This window comes from Rhea americana, unplaced genomic scaffold (assembly GCF_003343005.1).
Source record: "Rhea americana isolate MKP2758 unplaced genomic scaffold, rheAme1 scaffold_274, whole genome shotgun sequence".
Classification (NCBI taxonomy): domain Eukaryota; kingdom Metazoa; phylum Chordata; class Aves; order Rheiformes; family Rheidae; genus Rhea; species Rhea americana.
Genome location: NW_028186395.1, coordinates 680,104 through 701,668, shown reverse-complemented (window position 1 = coordinate 701,668; position 21,565 = coordinate 680,104). Strand labels below are relative to the sequence as shown.

At 43.0% G+C, this 21,565-nt stretch overlaps 1 protein-coding gene across 1 annotated transcript in view; it reads left to right on the top strand.

The window, feature by feature from the left end:
* The window catches only part of TSPOAP1 (TSPO associated protein 1), a 56,626-nt gene that overhangs the window by 1,046 nt on the left and 34,015 nt on the right, over nt 1-21,565 (top strand). The window contains exons 2-9 of the mRNA XM_085308391.1: nt 5,779-5,886; nt 6,858-6,941; nt 10,121-10,210; nt 10,882-11,004; nt 11,405-11,509; nt 11,873-11,923; nt 18,419-18,602; nt 18,925-19,145. Of these exons, the coding sequence (XP_085164517.1) occupies nt 11,408-11,509; nt 11,873-11,923; nt 18,419-18,602; nt 18,925-19,145 (558 nt within the window). The 5' untranslated portion in view covers nt 5,779-5,886; nt 6,858-6,941; nt 10,121-10,210; nt 10,882-11,004; nt 11,405-11,407. The remainder of the gene's footprint in view (nt 1-5,778; nt 5,887-6,857; nt 6,942-10,120; nt 10,211-10,881; nt 11,005-11,404; nt 11,510-11,872; nt 11,924-18,418; nt 18,603-18,924; nt 19,146-21,565) is intronic.

Sequence of the window (21,565 nt, the reverse complement as noted above, 5' to 3'; positions counted from 1 at the left end):
GCCAGGCCCCCCGAGCCCCGGCACCGCGCGTCCCCGGCCTGCGGCGGGGTCGGCCGGCCGGCCGTCTGCGGGTATTTCTTTACCCAGCTCCTTTCTCATCCCCTGCGAGCTTTGGGTACCCGTAACATCCTGCTGCAGAATTTCACATCTTTYGCCCGTGTGAGAAATTCCTACTTCCCATTACTTTAATTTCCTACCATCTCCTTTTATTTGCTGCTCCCTGGTTCTTATYGACGATACAGCGAATATTCATTCCTTGTTCAGCTTTTCCAGGCTRCTCTACAGATCTCTGTCCTGTCCTTCAGCCTTTTTTATTGTTGTTGTTTTTATACTGGAGAGTTTTAGCTTCTTTCGTGATTCTGTGGGTGGCAGTATTCATTCRATGCTTTCCGCATCTTTGTCTCCTTTGTACATTTTCTCTGTCATTTCTGAGTTGAGGGAAGCAGCACTGCACACGGTATCTCAGATGCTGGTGTGTCATTGATTTATATAGTGACATAATGCAGTTTTTCCTTTCCTAATAGATCTCTTTGCCTTTTGTCTAAGCATTGATTTTTATTGGAACATCATTTGTCTAATGTAATGTAATTTTTCAGTGTCATGAGGTGCTCCTCACCCTTTGTCTCTTTTCTGCATCAGTACTTGGAGAGCATGGCTCCTGCTGCCTCTCCTCTAGTCTTCTCATTTTACTAGATATATCTCCATGAGAGACTCTTCACTCTCATCCTGTGACAGTTTAGTGCCTTCAAAGGTCTTTCAGAGGGCCATAGCTGAATGCCTCTGGAGTACCCAGGCAGACTGTACCTATTTGATCTTCCTTACCCATTTACCTGTTGACTCTTTAGAAACTTTATGATGGATTTGAGTGTCTGTATCTTTTTTCCATATATATCTTTTTTTCTTTACGTGTCTGCTTAGTCTGTGTTAAAATTTCTATCAGTTTCTGTAGAACAGGTGTCTGATACACGGGTCTTTGTTTCCCCAGATCCTCACTGGAATAGTTTTGATGTTTGCACCTTCCAGTTATTTTGTATTAAGGCAGTGATAGTTAAGAAGTTGCATGCTGCAGTGCATGATTTATTTATATGGAAGTCAGTTCATGCCAGAGGGGTTTTCCGGCTCTTGGTGAACATTGTCTGATCTTGGTCATTTGTGACTGTTGGCTTCCACAGTGCTTTTACAGCCATTTCTGCCAGAGACAGATCCTCAGCTATATTCTTCATGGTTAAGATTTCTGCTCTGGTGACCCTTCACCCTCCAAATTCTTCTGTGATGAAGAGAGATGCACAGACCTGTTCTAGTTTTTCTGCTCTGTCCTCGTTATCTTTGAATGACCCTTTTATACCTAGATTTTCAACTGCAGATTCTGTCAGATAAGAACATGTACTGTGGTCTTTCTCATGRCTGCTCTTCATTTCTCTGTTTTAGGAGAGTCTGTCCTCATTGTCAAAAATTTCTAGCTGAAAAATATCATGGAATCCATAAGGTTGGAAGGGACCTCTTGAGGTCATCTAGTCCAACCCCCCTGCTCAAGCAGGGTCACCTACAGCATGTTAGACAGGGTTGCATCCAGGCAGGCTTTGAATATCTCCAGAGAWGSAGACTCCACARCYTCTCTGGKCAAYCTSTTCCAGTGCTCTGTCACTCGCACCGTGAAGAAATTCCTCCTCACATTCAGGTGGAACCTCCTGTGGTTCAGTTTTTGCCCATTGCCTCCTGTCCTGTCACATGGGACAACTGTAAAGAGTCTGGCCCCATCCACTTGACACCCTCCTTCAGGTACTTATACACATTGATAAGATCCCCCTTCAGTCTTCTCTTCTGCAGGCTAAAGAGGCCCAGCTCTTGCAGCTGTTCCTAATGGGGAAAGGCTAGAGATGCCCCAGTCCTCTGATCGTCTTTGTAGCCCTACGCTGGACTCTCTCCASTAGCTCCATGTCTCTCTTGTACTGGGGAGCCCAGAACTGGACACAGTAYTTGAGATGAGGCCTCCCCAGGGCTGAGTAGAGGGGCAGGATCACCTCCCTCAACCTGCTGGCAACACTSTTCCTCATGCACCCCAGGATACCATTGGCCTTCCTGGCCAGGAGGGCACCTTGCTGGCTCATAGTCAGCTTGTCATCCACTAGCACTCCTAGGTCCTTCTCTGCAGAGCTGCTYTCCAGCAGGTCAGCCCCCAGCTTGTACTGGTGCCTAGGGTTATTTTTCCCTAGGTGCAGGACTCTGCACTTGCCCTTGTTGAACCTCMKGAGGTTCCTCTCTGCCCAGCTCTCCAGCCTGTCCAGGTCTCTTTGAATGGCAGCACAGCCCTCAGGTGTATCAGCCATTCAACAAAAGTAAGTGGCTGATCAATAAAAGTAAGTCTGGTAGCAGTAGTGAATGGGGAGTAAGGAGGCTGTCACCAGTCTCTTAGCTTAACCCTGTGACATAAGATGCTGCAGTTTACATGTGTTTGCAGTTTGCGTGTGGTGTCACACTGAGGATGAAGTTAGCTCTTGAGGCAATAACCACATGGTTGCAACAGTTAAAAAAAAAATCGGTTTGCTCTTCTATCCAGCTCCTCAGTTTGGAGTGTCAGGGTGGTGGATTCCMTTTCAGAGAAGTCCCTCTTCCTCAGAGCTTAAAGAATAAGCTTTTCTTTTGAGTTTCCTTGGAAAATCCCTGTTCTGTGTTCTCTCTCTGATTTTCCTTCTTTATTTAGGGATTCTTGGTGCTGGTTATCTCTGTAGCCACAAATCATAGTKTAGCAGGGTTTTCTTTCAGTGGCAGTGTTGGCTTAAACAACCTCCTGTTATCCACTGCTTGTTCATCATAAGATTGCACAGAGTTGCCGTGACACAGCTGAAGGAATGGGTCACAGTTAGGTGGCAAATGCTCTAGGACATTCTGCCATTGAGAAAAATGCTTTGAGCAGGTTCAGCTTGTTAACAAATGTACGCTCTCAAAAGTATGTAGGGTTAGGATCACCATCTCTCTTTGACAGTCAGTACGTTAAGGCACCATGCTATGTGCTGATTTTTCCATAAGCTTCTCGCATAACTGGGCATCCATATTGCCAATCAAGTGTTTTCCTTATGAGTGCGGCCTTTCATTCACAGTGTATTTTCCTTGCTGCTACCTCCTCAGCTGCCTTCCAAGTTTTTTGAAGGAGTAAGGGGCAAAGAGACATGTTCTATTTGCTTCCTCTTGGGGCAGGATTAAAATGAATGCTTCCTGAGTGCCAGTCAGAGCTTTTTAGAAAGCCTGTAACATTTTAAATTTACTTGGTTGCGTGCTTTAAACTTTCCAGTCATTTGTCAGAACACAAGTACTTAAGTGTCTGTTGTATGTKTGACTTTAACTGGTACAGCCTGAATATGGTCACCGGTTGTGCAGTCCCATCCTGATCATTTTGCAGGGTCTCTGCCATGATAAATACACACTGTGGTTAGTGCTTGGGGTAGGAAGCAGGTGTTATACAGTTAAAAATAACTTTGTTGTTGAGCACATTCCTTGCACCTGGCTAATTCATTGAGCATCCTGCAGTCCCTGCTGTGAATGAGGTGGCACAGCTCCAGATCACAGCTCTATTCATGATGTATGCCAGCCTCATTTACCATTTGTCTACTGAAGTGATGAGTCTGGGTTCTGCAGAAAAATAACAATACATGAGCTTGTGTCTGGGTCTGTGTCTCTCTTGGGGGAAAACTGAATCCATGTGGGCTAATTTAATTTTGTAATTTTTTCACTGTGCAATCATAAAGTTGTCTGTAATTAGGAGTTTAATAGTTTTGTTTAATTTTTACTGGGAAATGAATACAAACAGGCAGATTTGACTAGCATAGCTATTTGCAGGACAGCATGGCTTTGAATTGTTAAGCATAGTATATGTTACTGGTATACAGAGTATCTAACTCTAGCTGATAACCTTGCTTGGGACCTTATTTTGTTACAGCTGACTAAAATGCAACATTTTCAGTTTGTGAGAGAGTGTGATTTTTCAGGGTAGGGTGAGATAGATTTCAAATGTACTTTGTGCCAGATGGCTTGAGGGGGAARAAAAAAAGAAGAAGAAGAAGAAGAAGTAGTCTCAGAAACATTTATGTATTGATTTTTTCAGAGTGAAATGTTCCTGACACCAAGTGAGACCAGGGTTCTTGTTAGATGCCTTAGTCCTGCAAGGTAATTCCACTGGCAAAAATCTTGCCTTCCCTTTGTCTGAGCTTTGTCTGAGAGCTCTCAAGGACTAGGACTCAGAGGGTGTGTGGCTTGGATGGAGGATCTCAAGAATTCCAGCTCCTGCATGGTTCTTGGGCTGCCAGAGTCCCATGCTGACCTRGTTCCATGGGGATGGTTTGACATTGCTGAAGCTCATGCAGGATGGTGGTTTCAAGGTTTTCACATTTCGGGCACTAGCTCTTTAGCAGAGAATCTGAAAATCTTGATAATCTGGGTTTGGCTGTAATCTCTTATGTATTTTTGGCTTTCTGCAGTGGAGCCAGGAATTTAGATGTAGACTAGCTTAGATGTAGATTAGATACTGTCCTAATGACTGACTGTAAAGGGAGTTCAGACTGACTGGCATGGATATCTCAGTACTGTGGATGTTCAAAGTGAAATGAGAGATTCCACTTCTGATGAGAGATCAACCAAAGGTCATAGGGTTGGATAGGATCGTAAGTTCCTCAGGCTTGTTCGTTCTAGAAGTTGGCTTTGACAATATGAAAGATCTCCTGATCCTAAAATCTATTTATCAAAAGGAACTTTAACATTTAAAATAAAACAACCCCAAAACTTTCCTTCCTTCATTCATTTCAGGCCTTACCCTGCTGTCAAGGAGTTGTCTAGGCAGAGAATGCCATTTCAGATATATCAGTTGACAGCATGAAATTAAATGATTAAAGGTATGTTTTGTTTGTAGCCCAAGTTAAAAGGCTAGGCCTTTTGTTAAATATTTGTTTAGAGAATAAGAGATAAATGCATAGAAATTCATGAGGTGTTTTAAATCTCATGTGAAACTGTCTCTAGGCCATGTACTTGAATAAAAAATGGAGATTTTTTTCCTTCTATTTTAAGTAGATCTCTACTTCTGAAGTGGCTCTTAAATACTTTTGTAATTGGCTATTCTTTTTTCATAAGTGAGTCTGAATATACATTGTGACAGTGGAGATAGGTGTGAGAGTGGTAAGTGTCCATAAAAGATTTGCCTAGTTTCTCCCTTCATCTAATTTGTCTGTGTTGGCACACATAAGACACACAGCACATGTGCTGCCATTTCAGTTCTTCACAACTACCCGCTGAGTTGAGATTCTCCATTTCTTGGCATTTCTTGTCTGCTTTTCCCTCCCTTTGGATTCTGAAATCTTCACTGAAAACCTCTTTGCCACTTTCTGCTGTTTATAAAGGTCATGTTCGCTCTTTTGATGTTTTTCCCATTGTTTTTATTGCTTTGGAAGGGCCATGAAAGGTGTTGCTGGTGCCTTTCATTGAAATCCTAGATGAACTCAGGCTTGAGAGCTTCCTAGAGTCAACTGTTGCACTGTGGGATCAAACAGGATCAGTTGGCTCTGGGTACCTGGAGATGTCCTGTGCAGGTCTCTCTCTGGCAGGCTGACTAGTCTCTGGCATGGAATCCACCCTTTTCATGTGTGATGGTGCTGTTCAGAGAAGATGAGGGGTTTTCACATGGAGTTTTGCTCACCCAGGCTGTACTGTCATGAAAACATCTTCTCCTTGGTGTGCGCAGCGTGCTGTGTTCTGGTTGTCTCTGAGCTCGTTGAGATCTCTCTTCCTTTTCAGGTGGAGCCAAGTTTGTTACCTTTGGGACCTGCCTGTGAAGAACATGAAAATTTCCCTCCCAAAAATGCAGTAGCAGACCGAGAAAGTAGCCAACATATACAGCAGCTGGTGAGTTGTGGCCCTGTCAGTGGGTTCAAGAGGGGACTGTAGATATAGGTCTTTTCCTTTCAGAGTGAAACTAGTGTGTTTTCAGATGAAGGAGTACAATACTACTTCTTGGGTTTTTAACCTGTGGAATCCAAGCAGAGATTTTTGGGGACAGAAGTATTTCTAGGTGCAAGTATTCTGCGGAAGTGAGGAACCTGGGCTAGGCACAACTTGGAAAATCAGTGGGCAAAGCACAGGCCTTCTCTGCRTGGAGGACATTGCTGTGTGACAGCTCCAGGTATTTTGCTGAATCTTGCATGCACTRGTAGTGGAATACTTCAGAACAAAGTGAGAGGGAAACATACCAGTAGACTCTGTGCTATATTGGATATAGTCTTATATGAACATGGATTAGGTATGACTGATGTGGAACAGCTGTTGTGTGAGGAATATGCCTCTTATGAATTATTCTGGTAAACAAGAACAATTCGCACTGAGGTTCAGCAGTTCATATTTATCTGGGGAACCAAGAATGGTAGCGAGTAAATACAAATAAAGGTACGTAACCAGAGGATGTCTACTCTCTGTTAGATGTCTTTTGGATTAGAGTAAGAGTTGATCTAACACAGCTAGTGTTTCAAGCTGAATATTTTACACAGCTCTGTCTCCCCCCCCCATCCTGTCCTTCATCCATGATGCAAATAGAAACAACTTGTGCAAATAGGAAACAGAAAACTGTTTCCAAACATTTAAAGGGTCAGAGGAGAGAAGAAAGGGCCATAAAAATAGCTGTTTGACTTGAAAAGTGTTTGGTTTTACTGCCTTTTTAAAAATCGCCCCGGATTTCYAAACTTTTTGTGATTGTTACAAAGAGATTTTCTGAAGAAAATGGTAAAAGTTTATATGGCATTGGGTCAGAGAAGCTGGGCTTGAATTTCTTGTACTTTGTAAGAACATGGGCTTGCTGATCTGTGTGTGCTTCTTTTGTGCAGGAATTTGAACTCAAAAAAAAGCGCAAAAAATGTGAAAACCTTGAGCATGAAGTGAGGAAAAAGCATAAAAGATGCAAAGAATTGGTAAGTATTCTTGTTCCTTCTGTTGTGAGCRTAACAGTAGAAAGATTAGATTGTTGCGTTCTCCTCTTGGATATTATTTTGTTTATCTCAGTAAGGGGTCACTAGTGTTTCTCTTAGTTTCAGCAGTGTCACAGATTTCGGGCTTTAACTTTTGAAGCTGGAATTGTTTATTTACTCTTTCATCAGGTTGTGGGTTTCAGCATTGGATGAAACTCTACGGATTTACTAGTTTGGAGAGGTATTTACCATTTCCATATGCACTCCAGAGAAGCATTATGAGATTTCTACATCTTGAGATGGTAGTTACAGATTCCTATGGTCATTTCCTTATGCTTCTTATTTGTTGGTTAAAAACCAGCCTCCCTGTAATTTCATGGAGGTTTTGCAGGTCATATCACAGGAYCTGGATTTTTCCCTTGTGTTTGAATTTTGCTAAGCATGTTGTCCAAATGTAAAAGGTGGTATTGGTGACCATCACAGTGTTTAGTTTCACCCAAGGGTGTTTACTCTTTGAACAGATGTTTCACATCTTACTCAAAGCTCAGTTCAGGTAGGGTCTAAATACCCATAAGGCATAGCTCAGCCTCATTGCTTGTCTACTGATAAATGTTTCATTTCCAACCATCACCCTGGCCAGGCTTTGACTTTAGGCCACTCTGTGCTCCCAGCAGTGCTTCTTGTTCATCTTACCTACTTCTTTTAATTCCTGTATTTTTGCAAAAGTAGTTTTATCCTTTGATGCAGTGTTGATTCTTCATCTACTTTCTGTGCAGTGTTGCCTTTCATAGGATATTATGTGTTGGAAAGAGCTTTAATTAAAGTTTATTTTTTCCAGTCTATAATCTGCCTAAAACTGAACATAGCCCTGGGATTGAGAAGGAGAGAACCATCAGAGCCAAGCGGGCTGTCTTTATCCGCTGATTGCCTTATCCATATTCTCTGTAGATCTTGCATTGGAGAGGGTGAAACATAACCTAATTTTTTATTCTTGGGCTTTTCTGTCTCCACTGGCTAGTGTTTCTCTACGGTGTCAATCTGCAATTCATAGCATTTGCTACAGTTTCAAGATGCCAGAAGAGTGTCCTAGTTTTGTCTTACCCTTCAGGAGCAATCTAAAACTATTTACTTATCTGACCCTCTGGCTAGTTTCTTTGCTGTTGAGATTTCAGTCACATACTTACGTGCACCTGTATACCAGGAACCAGGTGATTGTGGCTCTTTCTTCAACAATGTGTCATGGCAAAAAGCTGAGAGAAGAGACCTGTGGTCTTGCTGCCAAAACTAGTGGGGCTYTTCTCTAGTGCTACTTGTACGATTTATTTTTTTTTGCCAGAGTCACACACTCACACTTGTTGCCACTGAATCCAAGCTACTTGGAACAGTCTTCCCATCTGTGATCAATACCTCTGTTGGATGTTTGATTACTGCAGCAACTTGCAGTCAGGCTTTTTTTTCCTAATGGAAGTGTTCATATGCCTGGTTTCAGTTTGGCATCTTGCTTTTTAGCATTTGATCTGGTTCACTTGTCTCAGAAATCTGTTGCTCTCAAGATCACTTTAAGGCATGGAACAGGTCAAATACCAGAAAAAGACATAATTTTTATGTTGATCTTCTAGGGAAATGCTTTGGGAGAAGTTATTCTATTCATTTTCTTAATTTTGAAGTGCGGAGGGAAGATTTGTGTTGCCCTATGTGATCTGTAGGCCACTCATAAGAGTAGTCATCTCCAAGGCTTAGCTGTATCTTTGTAGTCTGCACAAGGCACATGTCTTCTCCCTCCTCTGCATCCCTGTGGTATGTTTCATTACTGACACATTTCGGCAGAACTGACTGATTGCTCACCTTTTGATTTGTAGGGAAAGAGTGTACATATTATGCAGCTGAATAGGATGGTCTTTGTCCATCACAGTACTTGGCCAGACCTGGATTATATTAAGTGTGAAGCTGAAGTGCCACGTGCTTCTGCCCACACTCCTAGTGAAATGTGTTGCAGGAATAGGAAGAAAAGTGTCCTGTTAGGAATATGGTTTACAAGACCTCTTCTTTGCTAAGTCTGTTTGGAGAAATGTCTTTGTTGCAAGCTGATGTACATGGTTAGGGCCAAATCTGAGTGTGCTTCTTTATCTTAGCATAAAAGTTTCGTTGGAATTCATTAAGCTTCTTGAGGATTTCCCATGAGCTACAAACCCCTGAGCTACAGCATTGAATACTGGGGAAGTATCATTGCCTGCTTGCCATACTCTTTCGCTCCTGTGTAGGCATCCTCTGTTGGCCACTGTCAGCAGTAGGATTCTGGGCTAGAGTMACCCTTGATCTGGGTTATTTTGGGGTCCTTAAGAAATAAATACATCATTGGATGTAGAATTGTTGAACAATAGCTTTTCAGGATCAAGAAAGGACCAACTCACCTTAAACTACTGGGACTGARACTTTGCTAGCAAAGAGAATTAGTTCTTGGGATATCCAGGAAATAYTTGATCTACATAAAATGTTTGGATGGAAGAGAGTGTGTGTGTTTATGTGAAGTTGTTTGTGATTGTGAAACTTAAATTTGCCCAGTGGTCTACAAAGTGTGCTGTACAAACCCTCTGCAGATGGGCTAGCCCTGGCAAAGTCTCTCCATATGTCCATAGTCTCCTGCTTGCTCAGAGACACTGTTATGTAAGGTAGTGATAGCTGGCTCACATTGCTTTCTTGACTCCAGCCTGAATCCTGATTTTTGAATTAGACACAGCCATTTAGAACTTTTGTTGCTGAATTTGCAGTTTAGAACTCTTTTTACCTTTGTTATTCCAAATAATTTTTCCTCCTTAACTGAAATTTGTCAAGAAGACTCTGACTGTGAACCAACAGTGAAACTTGGCAAATTGTAGTTGGAGATGGGGGATAGTTCCAGACAGCAGCATTTAAATGATGTAACATTGGAGCTCTGAGGTAGACAAAGAARTATCTTTTTTGTTTTGGGCTTTGGGGCTACAGAAATGGAAGAAGAAGCTTAACAGAACACCTGATATAGGGCTGGTATGTGTTTGAGCAGAGCTGTGTGCTTATGCCTTGCATCAGCGTCCTGCACCAACAGGCAGAAGAAGCAGTGGAGCTGCCTGTTTTACATTCGATAGAAGGTGGCAGTGGTGTTAATCAAGGACCTTGTTGGAGTAATACGTACTGTTTCTGGACAGGAGATCCAGTTGCAGGAGATACAAAATGAAAATGCACGACTGACTGAAGAGAACTCGCAGCTAAGCGAGAAGGCTGGATGGGCAGGACAGGTAAAAAGCAGTATTTTTGTTTGTCAGGTAGAGCATTAGCTCTGTAAGACTTGGCTGAGAAGAACTGAGTAGTAGGTTTTTAGGCTGCCAGCTTAGTAACTGTTGGGTGCCTGTCTGTGTACTTGTCTGTCCTGGGTGCCACGTGGTAACTGAAAGCAAAACAGTAAACTACCCTGTGTTTATTACAGAAATTCAAGCAAGTGAGATGCTTGAGACACTGCTCCCTTGAGAGCAGTATGCTCTGCTCAGGGCACTGGTAGAGCAGAACCTGTCGTGGAGCACGTGTTTGAAAGTGGTCACAGTCACTTCTGGCATTTTACTGTAATCCCCCCAAAGGGTTGTGTTGGCTGATGATGGGGCAGAGCTTAGAAGGCAGGGAGGAGAGCCACTGCAGTGCAATTCAGAACTGCCCCTTGCCAGGTGGAAAACCCAAAAGCTTCAGGTCTTGGGGCAAAGGCAGTATATTTGCACTGTTCTGTAYGTGCAAATAAGTAACCATTGCATTWAGGACAGATACAAATGCATGAACATTTGTTTTGAATGAAAGCAAAGGTAGAGGAGGTTGGTGGGTTTTRGTAGCATTGCAGCTAGGAATCAGGTCTCCAAAACAGCCTATTGAGATGTGAAAATAAATGGTCCTCTGTTATTTATTGTCAAGCCTTTCTTTCCAGGTTGAATCTGAGAATGCTGACCTGAAGTTGCAGGTTGTTTTGGTTACTAAGGAACGAGATTCTGTGATTCAGACGAATCAAGGACTCCAAATCAAGCTGGAGAATCTAGAGCAGGTGCTGAAGGTCAGTAAGACCCATATTGTTGGAAGGACTGTTTTGACACTTAGTGCTGTTCTGGATGGCACAAATTTTCTCTTAGCTCTTTTTGTCCAGTTTTTGCATCTATGTTTCTCTTGGGGATTCTTCTGTGCTGGCACCCTGGGACATGACCTTCCAAGGTGGACAAAAATGCTGGAGAAAGGCTGTTGCAGGGGTTTGAGTGGGAGGGGAAGTATGGTGGCCATCACTCATTCAAGCATTCTCTTTGACTGTGTTGCTCTGGCTTGTGGTAGGAATTTCTTACTTTCTCTTCTGTTTAATGATGATGTGAAGTACAGGCTATGTTTTGATTCTATGGCCTGTGATAGGACACAGGATGATATTTCAGTAGTGTTACCCTTAAACTCTGTGAATTGTTCTGCAGCACATGAGAGATGTGGCTGAACGAAGGCAGCAGCTGGAAGTTGAGCACAAGGAAGCGCTGCTAGTCCTGAAGGAGAAACAAGAGGAAGTCAGACGATTGCAGCAGGTATGCAGAGTGTGAGCAAATGGACAATTTCCTCTCTGAATCCCTGGAAGGAGATGGGACTCCTGCACCATGTCTTCTTGGAGGGGTGGTATAGGGAGGAGGTATGTGTGAGTTTACCAGATAAAGTAACCCGGGGAGGCGTATCTTTGTCTAGGGGAACAATGTTACCTAGCAAAGTAAGGGTCTTTTCTCATGAATTGTAATTCTGATCTCTCACTGCTCTTTGTCCATAGATCAGAGATGCCTTCAGTCTGTCCAGCATTTTAAATCTATAATGAGGTCTATCAAGGTGATGATAGTATTGGTAGAAGTGAACTTAGATAGGCTGCTTTTTTATTTACTCTGTTTCTTATTTCTTCTTAGGCTCAGGCAGAGGCAAAAAGGGAACATGAAGGAGCAGTACAACTTCTAGAGGTAAGACAAAAGAAAACAAGACAGATAAGGGGCTGCAGATTTGTTATGTTCTGTTCATAATGTCAGCTTTGTCAATGCTCTGGATTTTATTGATTCTTGTGTGGAATGCTGTAAAGTGTGAGCCTGTCACAAGATAGTGCTGCTGTGCACAAGTATCAGTTGTGCTGGTGGAGTAGTCACTGGAGTTAAAGTTTTAAGAGGTTCAACTCCAGCCTGTTCAGTCCTTGAATTCGAGTACTTCATTCAGACTGTGCCCAATATCTCTTTCAAGGATGCATATAAGTAACTAACCTCTGATCTGCCTGCTGCCTTTTTCAGGATTGTCTGCAAGGAGGAAGAATACTTGTGTCTGTGTGATTTGATATTTCTTTTGTGTATATGTGATTTATGCTGTTTATTAATAAAGAAAAGAGAAACATGGCCTTTGCCTCAGCATAACAAGTAATGAGGTCTGAGGCAGGTCTTTTACGTTAGTCTGGGACCAGCTGTATGAGTTCTCTGACATCTATAAAGAATTGGCTTTGTCATGGCAGCAGACTACTTAATGGTGCAGGCTGGGAGATACGATGAGCGCTATCTCTTGATTAGCACTGTCTCAGTCTATGTCAAGATGGCATTCAAGAAGACCTTGACTGTGAATTCCTGGAGCTGTAGAGGCAAAGCACTAAGCCTTGGAACTTGATGTGATAGGAGGAAGCCAGTGCTACGAGTGGGGTTAGATGTGATAGCACAGGARACACCTTCTGCTCTCTTGGTCCACTGAAGTTTTCTGAGTGCAAGAACACCTTAGGCTAAGCAGGGTGCCTCACTGTATGCCTGAATGACAGTGAGGTCTCAYGTTAATGAGGCTGAAGCCCTGTGTGTAACAGTGACATACTGTCATGAAAGGCAGACTGAATTGTCTCTGTCCACACTGTTCAAGAGCTCTGTGGTTGTTAGGAGCCTAAGAGACTCTGCAACATCATTAGAGCAAGATCGTAAGTGTCCCTGATTGAGGAAATTGCTCCAACATCATCTCCTTTGAGTGGACCTGATCTGTATCTAGGCTGTGAGATCCCCAGGGTGCCAGGCTCCTACTAGGTGAGATTGAAAGTATTGTAGGTTGGGAAAATATCGTGGGGAAGTGACATTATGTATTGCCTGTTCCCAAGTTTTTTCCTGGGCAGCTGCTTTTGGCTGCAAAGACAAGAGCTGGGCCGATACAGATGTTTTTCGTATGTCAGATGACATTTAGGTGACTTCTTAGTAACATTTAAGGGGAGAAAGGTTTTTGATACTTGGCAAATGGTTTTTGAGTTCATTGCACGATTGGAGCAGCCTCTTTGGTTTCAACTAGACAGCTACTTGTGTAGAGGAAGAAGGGGAGAGTCATTATAAGCTTGAAAGGCTGGTTGTGCTGTTCGATGAGGACCTCATCAGTCAGATATTCTTGTTTCCAAGTAGCTGAGACAGGTGCTTTTTATGAGTCAGTGACACCAAGAGGGCAGAAGAAAGAGAAGTTGTCATTAAAACTTAATTTAATGTGGAGTAGCAGTCATTTAAATGACTTAATTATAATTGTAGTCATTCCAGGACATCAATGTAGGATAGACTTAGGAATTTTGGGGTGCCTACTCTCTATATTTTCATTTTAAATGTGTTTGGATTACTTTTTGATGTCATCTCAAGGATGGATGTGTGTGATGCATTTCCCTGTTGGAAGAATTCAGCCACATGATTGTTTTAARTGTAGTCTCCATTCCTTAGAAATATTCAAAACCTGACTAGGCAAGGCTCTGAGCAATCCTGCTCYAGCTTACTCTGCTTTGAGCAGGGGGGTTTGGGCTAGGCAGTCTCCAGAGATGCCTTCCAACATCTACTATTCTTTGATCCTGTGATAAGGATGTCAGGGGGTGAGTAGAGGTATGGGTTGGTTTCTCTGTGAAGAAATGCTGTATATAGACTGACTGATGCAGCTTAGAAAGAAGACCTTGAGAGGTATGGACATTGGGATGAAAGAATTTAGTAGTGATTCCAAAGTAAATGAGGACATAAGAGTCTCAATTGCCTTTTATGCTTCATAGATGAAAAAGGCAACAGCCTAATTTCAAGGATCCAGTTTAGAATTTTGTTGGGAAAAATGACAACTAGACCTTAGCTTAGCTTTGCTTGTCTTTTCTGACCTGGGAGCAGGGTGCATAACTGAGCAGGCTGTTAGGTACTAGAAATTCTATCAAAACTGGCTTTTGAGCTGTGTCTTGCTTCCCAGCGCTCCTTGATCTCCGACTTGGGGAAAGGTCTGATGGAAGGAGTCAGTTCTGTGGTATTTAAGAGTAGTTGCAGCACTCTGGGAAAAGAAGATTTGAAATTTAGCTTATTAAACTTACTGCTAAAAGCTTATTGAAATTTGGAGGCTCTTGAAAGGTGCATGCTTGTACCTGCATTTGTTTTATGGGGTTTGGCTTTAGTTTAGCAGGCAGATGCTTGACTTGGGGTGGTAGTCTCAGTATGAAACAGGCAGACGCTGTAACTCACTGAGAAAACAATCTCACTCAAACCGAGGGGTGTGTTACTTTTGGCCGGTGGCTGATTTTTTCACTAATGTGACTGCTGATGTGATTTTATTATCTCTTTTTGCTCTTTTCCTTGCTGACAGAGTACTTTGGATTGCATGCAGGTACCGATATAATACTRTCAAGTAGGATGTGTTTCTCCTCTGCCCTAACTTTGACAGTTGCTTCATGTATCTATTTTAACTGTACTCTGTAGAAGATTGCAAGAGTGTCATGTCCAAATAATACATGTAATGAAACGAGCTACTGCTCCAAGGYTGATGGAGCAGCTGCTTTTCTGTTAAAAAGCTTTGCTTTCTCAATTAATTCAAATTTGGAGCTTTTATTGGGCTTTTCCAGATTTTCAGTTTTGTCAAACTCTGCACCTCCTTCTGATGTTACATGCATTAGAAGGTCTTTTGGGAAATACTTGCAGTCTAAGATTGAAGTGTTTATTTCAAATGAAACTGTGATAAAGACAGGTCCTGCTGGCTTTGTAATTGGCTGGAAGGCAGGAAACAGAGATATGGAGAAACAGAACAACTGTTTTCAYAGAACCAGTACTAACTAATGAAATAATAAAGATGTTATACTCTGAGATCTGTGCTAGTCAAGATATTCACAAAATATTTGGAATGAGTTTTTGTATCAAAGTTAYGGGATTTGTACCTGATGGAAAACTGTTTTTGACAGTCAGCTTCAAATCTGACTTCAAAGAGCTGTGGAAAGATCTGGGAGATTAAATGACAGAGATCACTGACTATCAGAAAGTGCAAAGGCATGYATGTGGAGGAGAAGCCACAGGCCTGATCAAAAAGTTTAACGCAGCAATCAGAACTTTCAGAAAAGGAATTGGTCACGGCCCAAGGTCATTTTTAGGATAAGACCACATCTTGTAGAAGTAGCACTCGCATCTGTGTGCAGTGCTGGATGTTTCTTCAAACCTGATAAAACTTTGGAGTTAGTCCTCCTTTGAGCAGGACGCTGGACTGCAGACCTCTAGAGTCTCCCCTTCTAAAYTAAATATTTCTGTGATTCTCTGATCTCAAAAACATATAGCAAAAGATATGGAAAAAGGTAACAAGGGAGATCYGGATGGGGAACATCATCTATATGAGGAGAAACATATTAGAGCAGCCAAGAAAGGAAGTGTCGAGGAAAACAGGAATGTGCTGATTGTGGTTGGATCTAGCTTAGTGGGAAAATAAGAGCAAGTTCCTGAATTGATGGCTAAATTGCACCACCGTGCTCTGCTCCCTGCGCTTGCAGCCTGTTCTAGTAATCTTGCTACTCAGTTGCAGTTGGTGTCTGGCTCCTCTTTCTCTTCCTTATGGGTTATGCATAGACACAAAAGTCTCCCTTCTCTCCTGTGCCTAGAGTTTGGTTCTTGCCTTCCCTGCGGTTCCTGACCATGTCCTCAGGTTCCCCTTCCTTGTCCATCTACTTCTGAGCACTGTCCTATAAACTCGCTGCTTGCCTAGTTGTGTCTGAATGTCTGAGAACAGTCTGCTAGAACTATAGATTGTCTGTGATGTGACAAAAATAATTAGAGGATGCTTGTGCATTGCTTTGAATAACACAAGATATAAAAGACACTTGACCATTTAATTAGGTATCTCAGAATTAAACTCAGGATTATCTAAGATATTGGCTTGGCCACCACTATAAATGGATTTAAACTGTGATCAACAACTTACAGGGTGGAGGTTTATGATGCCATGAAGTATAACATCCAGATGCATCTGCTGGCTCTGGTCTCTGGATCACAAGACAGGAGAACATGATCCCTTAGTCATTCTGTGCCTGTCCCTTGTCAAAGGCTCTGACCCAAAGTGTGATCAGAGACAAGGTGCTGGTCCAGGAGAAGCCCTGGTTTGATCCAATAGTTGTCCTCATTGTCTATAGTTTCTTTTCTTCATTAAGACACAACGCTTAGGAAAGAGCATTTATGTTAAAACTCTTAATTGAAATAAATATAAGTGCTCATGATTGCACAAGAATCCTAGGTAACATGGCTTCAGTGACCAGGAAATCCTAAAAAACAAAAGGCAAGTAAAAGAATATCACCTGTTGCCATTGCTTACAAAAAAGTCTCATAAGTTAAAAATGGATCTCACAGTTTATTTGAACTTTGGTACTGATAAGGCTGTCAGAGCACAAAGGCTCATGCTATGTTTTTTCTGTCTGTTAAGTCACAATGCTGAAGTGATAGATCCAGGTATCTATCTGGAGGGTAAAGGAATGACTGCAGTTTCTCTCCATTTCTGGTGTGACCTGGGGAGTAGAAAGAGTTGACTCTGAGGAAGTGGAGAATGCAGACACTTCTGGAAGCTGTTAATGAAATTTGATGGTCTTGTTCAGTACAGAGGCTGTTTCTTCTTGCCAAACATCGTATTGGTGAATTTCTTAAATAGTTGTTTTCCGTTAAAGGCAGAGTGCTCCTAGCCAGTTGGTAGGAAGCAAGTGATAAACTGACATGTTTTAAACAAGTACAGTGTGATAAAGTAAAATCACGTGCATACTCAGAAGTTGGTAGGGAGTGAGCCAGAAAGATTTTTGTGGTCCTCTGAGACAAGAAAGAAAGCTTCTTCCAGGTCAGATGTGTTTTAGAGCTGCTTAAAAAAACAGACTTTCTGTCTTACAAGGTATTTCAAGAAATGATTTATTTTTGAGGTGGAGGCAGGAGTAGACATTTCAAAAACAATTTATAGAATAGCAAATTTTGAAGAGCACAGTTCAACCATCTGTTTTGCTGTGTCTTACCTATGCAAAATGATCTCAGCCCAAAGGGGGAAAAAAAAGGGAATAAGAAGTGCTCAAATGTCACCTCCTTGCAAAGCAGAGGTGCACCTCAGCTAGATGAACTAGCACCAAATTAAATTTTCTGCATGAACTCTGTTGAAGAACTACTGATTAGATAAGAAATTCCTGTCCAGCACTAGTGGTTTATGTTTAATTATTACATGAAGTCATGAGCAGGGCCTACACAGCAAATCTCTCTCGGAACCTAAGTGAGCTGTCATATGGTGGCAAAAGCAAGAAGAACAAAAGGAGCAGTTGTGTTATCCGGGCAATGAACTTGCCACAGCTAGGAAATAAATGGGAGTGTATAGGGATGGTAGAAAGGGTGGCCAGGACTTGGCAGCATTTTGGAAGGGGAGAAGCTAGAGATGGTAGAAAAAGAATACTAAGAAATTGAAACAAATATTTTTTCCCTTCTCCTAATAGGGATGAGTATTTTCTTCTCTGCAAGATGTCCCCAAAGAGATATCTACATCTTTTTGCTGAGAAGTAGCTTTCTTTTACTCACTGTGTGTGTAATTCACCCCTGTAGGACCTAGCTGCAAAGTGTGCAGGTTGCCTGCATCACACACTTGTTTCGTAGCGTGGGCCGGGGCGCTGAAGCTCTTTGCCCTTCCAGGAGCCTAGAGGAGCTGAGACCCAAAGGGAGAACAGGAAATCCTGTCCAGAAGCATTTGTGGGGAGGGCAGGGTAACATTGTGGGAGCTTGCTGAAGCCTCTGCAGTGGTGGGGCAGATGGAGCATTGGGATGGCAATTCCTTTTGGAGACATGATATCAGTGCTCCAGTAAATGCTCAAAGCCTTCCTGGTCTTCCTATTTTCAAGGCTTGTTTATCTTTGACACATCTCACTGTCTTGTGCAGGGCTTGGATAGGATATTGACATTCATACCCAGCACTTCAGGAATATTTTTGATTCAGGGACTCCTAAATGAGTTTGTAGTTGACCTCCTAAGAAGTGATGAATCTGGAGTTTTCAAGAATAGTATAGGCATAGAGCTGTCAGTTCCTATTGACTGTTCCTGGACTGGGGACACTTTTAGGTCTCCGGAGTTTTGAATGTCACTCAATTTCTAAAAAGATGTAGCAAAGACAAGTGCAGTTTGAGGCTTGTTGGTGGTTTAGATATGTCCTTGTACCTCACCTCATATCTCTGCCTTCAGGCCCGGGTGAAGGATCTAGAAGATCAGTGCCGCAGTCAAACAGAGCAGTTCAGCCTCCTGTCTGAGGAACTCAAACAGTTCCGGCTTCAAACAGGAAAAATAGACCTTCTCACCTCTACACTGGTGACTTCTGAGCCTCCTCTCACTCTGTGCAGCTCTACCCCACAGCTTCACTGGGAGAAAGGTAATTGCTGGGTTTACTTGCAGGTGTTTTGACAAGCATATTGTTATTGGTGTAAATAGAAAGATGTAAAGAAAATGATGGAAATGTTTATTTAACTTTTGATATTGCTGTCTGACTTTCTCTACCTCTTTCATAAATACCTTTTCTTTGTTTTATAGTCATCAAAGAGAACTCAGTACTTCTGATCAAAGGGAGCCCAGGGTATCTAGTCTGTTGCACTGTTAAATGAATCACATGAACTGCTTTAAAGGCACTTTGGCACTCATTGCTGGTCGTGTATTCTCGTGTACTTAAAAGCATCAGACAGATTATTTTATTGCAGGTTCAACTGTTGTCCCTGCATTGCTGACTCACCAGGGTACAAAGAAGATTCACAATGAAGAGACTGAGTTGGAAACACTACAGCAGATGCCTGATGCCACTGTTGGCTCCCCAGTTGCTGCTACTAGCTCTCAGAAACAAGCCAAGAAGGTGGAATCTCAGTCAAGCTCTTCAAAATCAGAATCCATGCAGAACAGTACAAAATCCTGCCYGACTCCAGAGGTCAGTATGGGAGACCCCTCTGGGTCTCTCCTTCCTATCCAAGAGAGAATAAATGCATTGCTGAGAGGACTATATTTCCTGAGTATTGCATTCCTTCCTTCCTGGCTGCCTGAAAGAAACAATTTCAAAACATGAGAAAACCTGCATGAAAAATTGGAAAGGCTTTGCATGCCCATGTCCATAATTCTAATTTGTACAAATTGCTGTGCTCCAGGAAGAAAGCAGCTGGCTATACAGCATGTTGTAAAACATACTGCTGTGACCTTGGAGAAGGTGGGGAAAAGAGAGGGTGGTGGGGTGGTGGTGGTGTCATTTGGTGAGTATTTTAGGAAAGCTCTGACTAAGGTTCCTTGTGACGTCTCAGCCTCTGTTGACCTTATTAATGCAATGAACTGTTATTTTCAGCATTGTGAAGGACTGCCCGGACTGTTTTTGGCCCCAAATTTTGGATGGGGTTTTAGATGCTCTTAGGTGTAGAAGTCTTAAGTAGTGTAAGAAATCATGAAAGGATGTTGAGTTAGCACTGGCAGAGGGATGAAGTTAAGAGGCTTTGGTTGTTTGTCTCAGCCACATATCACAAATGACTGTTGCTTCTCCCCAGGAGGTCATACGTCTAGTATTGTGCAGTGCATTTAAGCAGGCTATTATACTCACTGCTGAATATCACTTGATGGGATAATTTAAGGGAAGACAGTGATGTGAGTGGGAGTGGCGTGGGTGGCAGCTTTTGCTGTCTTGGTCCATTGATTTCTAAGTGCTAATCTGATTGAGGCCATGCAGAGTGCCTTRTTGTAACCTTGAGGATGGTAACTAACATCTTGTGCTAGTAAGGCCAGAGCATTAATGGAGAGATACAGTCACGACAGGCAGTGCCCACCGCTGTGGGAAACCTGTGTGGTTGTTAGGAGATAAAGAGAAGCTGTCCTGTTCATTGACCAAGTGAAAGCCACACAAGGAAAGGAAAAGATACCTAACTATAAATTATCACAGAATTGATAAGATTAGAAGGGACCTGTGAGGTCATCTAGTCCAACTCCCCTGCTCAGCAGGGTCACCTACAGCATGTTAGACAGGGTTGCATCCAGGCAGGCTTTGAATATCTCCAGAGAAGGAGACTCCACAGCTTCTCTGGTCAATCTGTTCCAGTGCTCTGTCACTCGCACTGTGAAGAAATTCCTCCTCACATTCAGGTGGAACCTCCTGTGGTTCAGTTTTTGCCCATTGCCTCCTGTCCTGTCACATGGGACTGTAAAGAGTCTGGCTCCATCCCCTTGACACCGTCCCTTCACGTACTTATAGACATTGATAAGATCCCCCCTTCAGTCTTTTCTTCCCCAGGCTAAACAGGCCCAGCTCTCACAKCTGTTCCTCAGAGGGCAGGTGCTCCAGCCCTCTGATCATCTTTGTAGCCCTACGCTGAATCTCTCTCCAGTAGCTCCATGTCTCTTTTGTACTGAGGAGCCCAGAACTGGACACAGTATTTGAGATGAGGCCTCCCCAGGGCTGAGTAGAGGGGCAGGATCACCTCCCTCRACCTGCTGGTAACACTCTTCCCAAGGCACCCCAGGATACCATTGGCYTTCCTGGCCAGGAGGGCACCTTGCTGGCTCATAGTCAACTTGTCATCCACCAGCACTCCTAGGTCCTTCTCTGCAGAGCTGCTCTCCAGAAGGTCAGCCCCCAGCTTGTACTGGTGCCTAGAGTTACTAACTGCCTAAGTGCAGGACTCTGCACTTGCCCTTGTTGAACCTCCTGAGGTTCCTCTCTGCCCAGCTCTCCAGCCTGTCCAGGTCTCTCTAAATGGCAGCACAGCCCGCTGGTGTATCAGCCACTCCTCCCAGCTTGGTATCATCCACAAACTTGCTGAGGAGGCACTCTGTCCACTCATGCAGGTCATTGATGAAGAAGTTGAACAGGATGGGACCCAGTACTGAGCCCTGGGGGGCGCCACTAGCCACAGGCCTCCAACTAGACTCTGTGCCACTGGTGACAACCCTCTGAGCTCTGTCATTCAGCCAGTTCTCAATCCACCTCCCTGTCCACTCATTTAACCCATACTTCCTTAGCTTATCTCAGAAGATGTTACAGACTTGGAAAAGACTGAGGAAAATTTCTGGAAGCTGCTTCTGCCGGKAGCCATTAAGTGCATTCAGGATGCAACCTTGAGCTTAGGAAGTCCCTACATAGCTGATTGCTAGAAACTGAGAAGCTATACCTGTAAGACAGGATTTCATGCTTGCCTTCCTTCTTGGACACTTCTAGCATTTAACAGAGCCAGCTCTTTGGGTTGGATAGGGTTTTGGTCTGAACTGGTATGGCCTTCTAACGTTCTGAAAGTAAATAAACATTTTGTTGAGGTATTTGTAGGCACTACAAGGGAACTGGAGGCAAAACCTTTAGTAAGAGTGAAATTCCTTTTG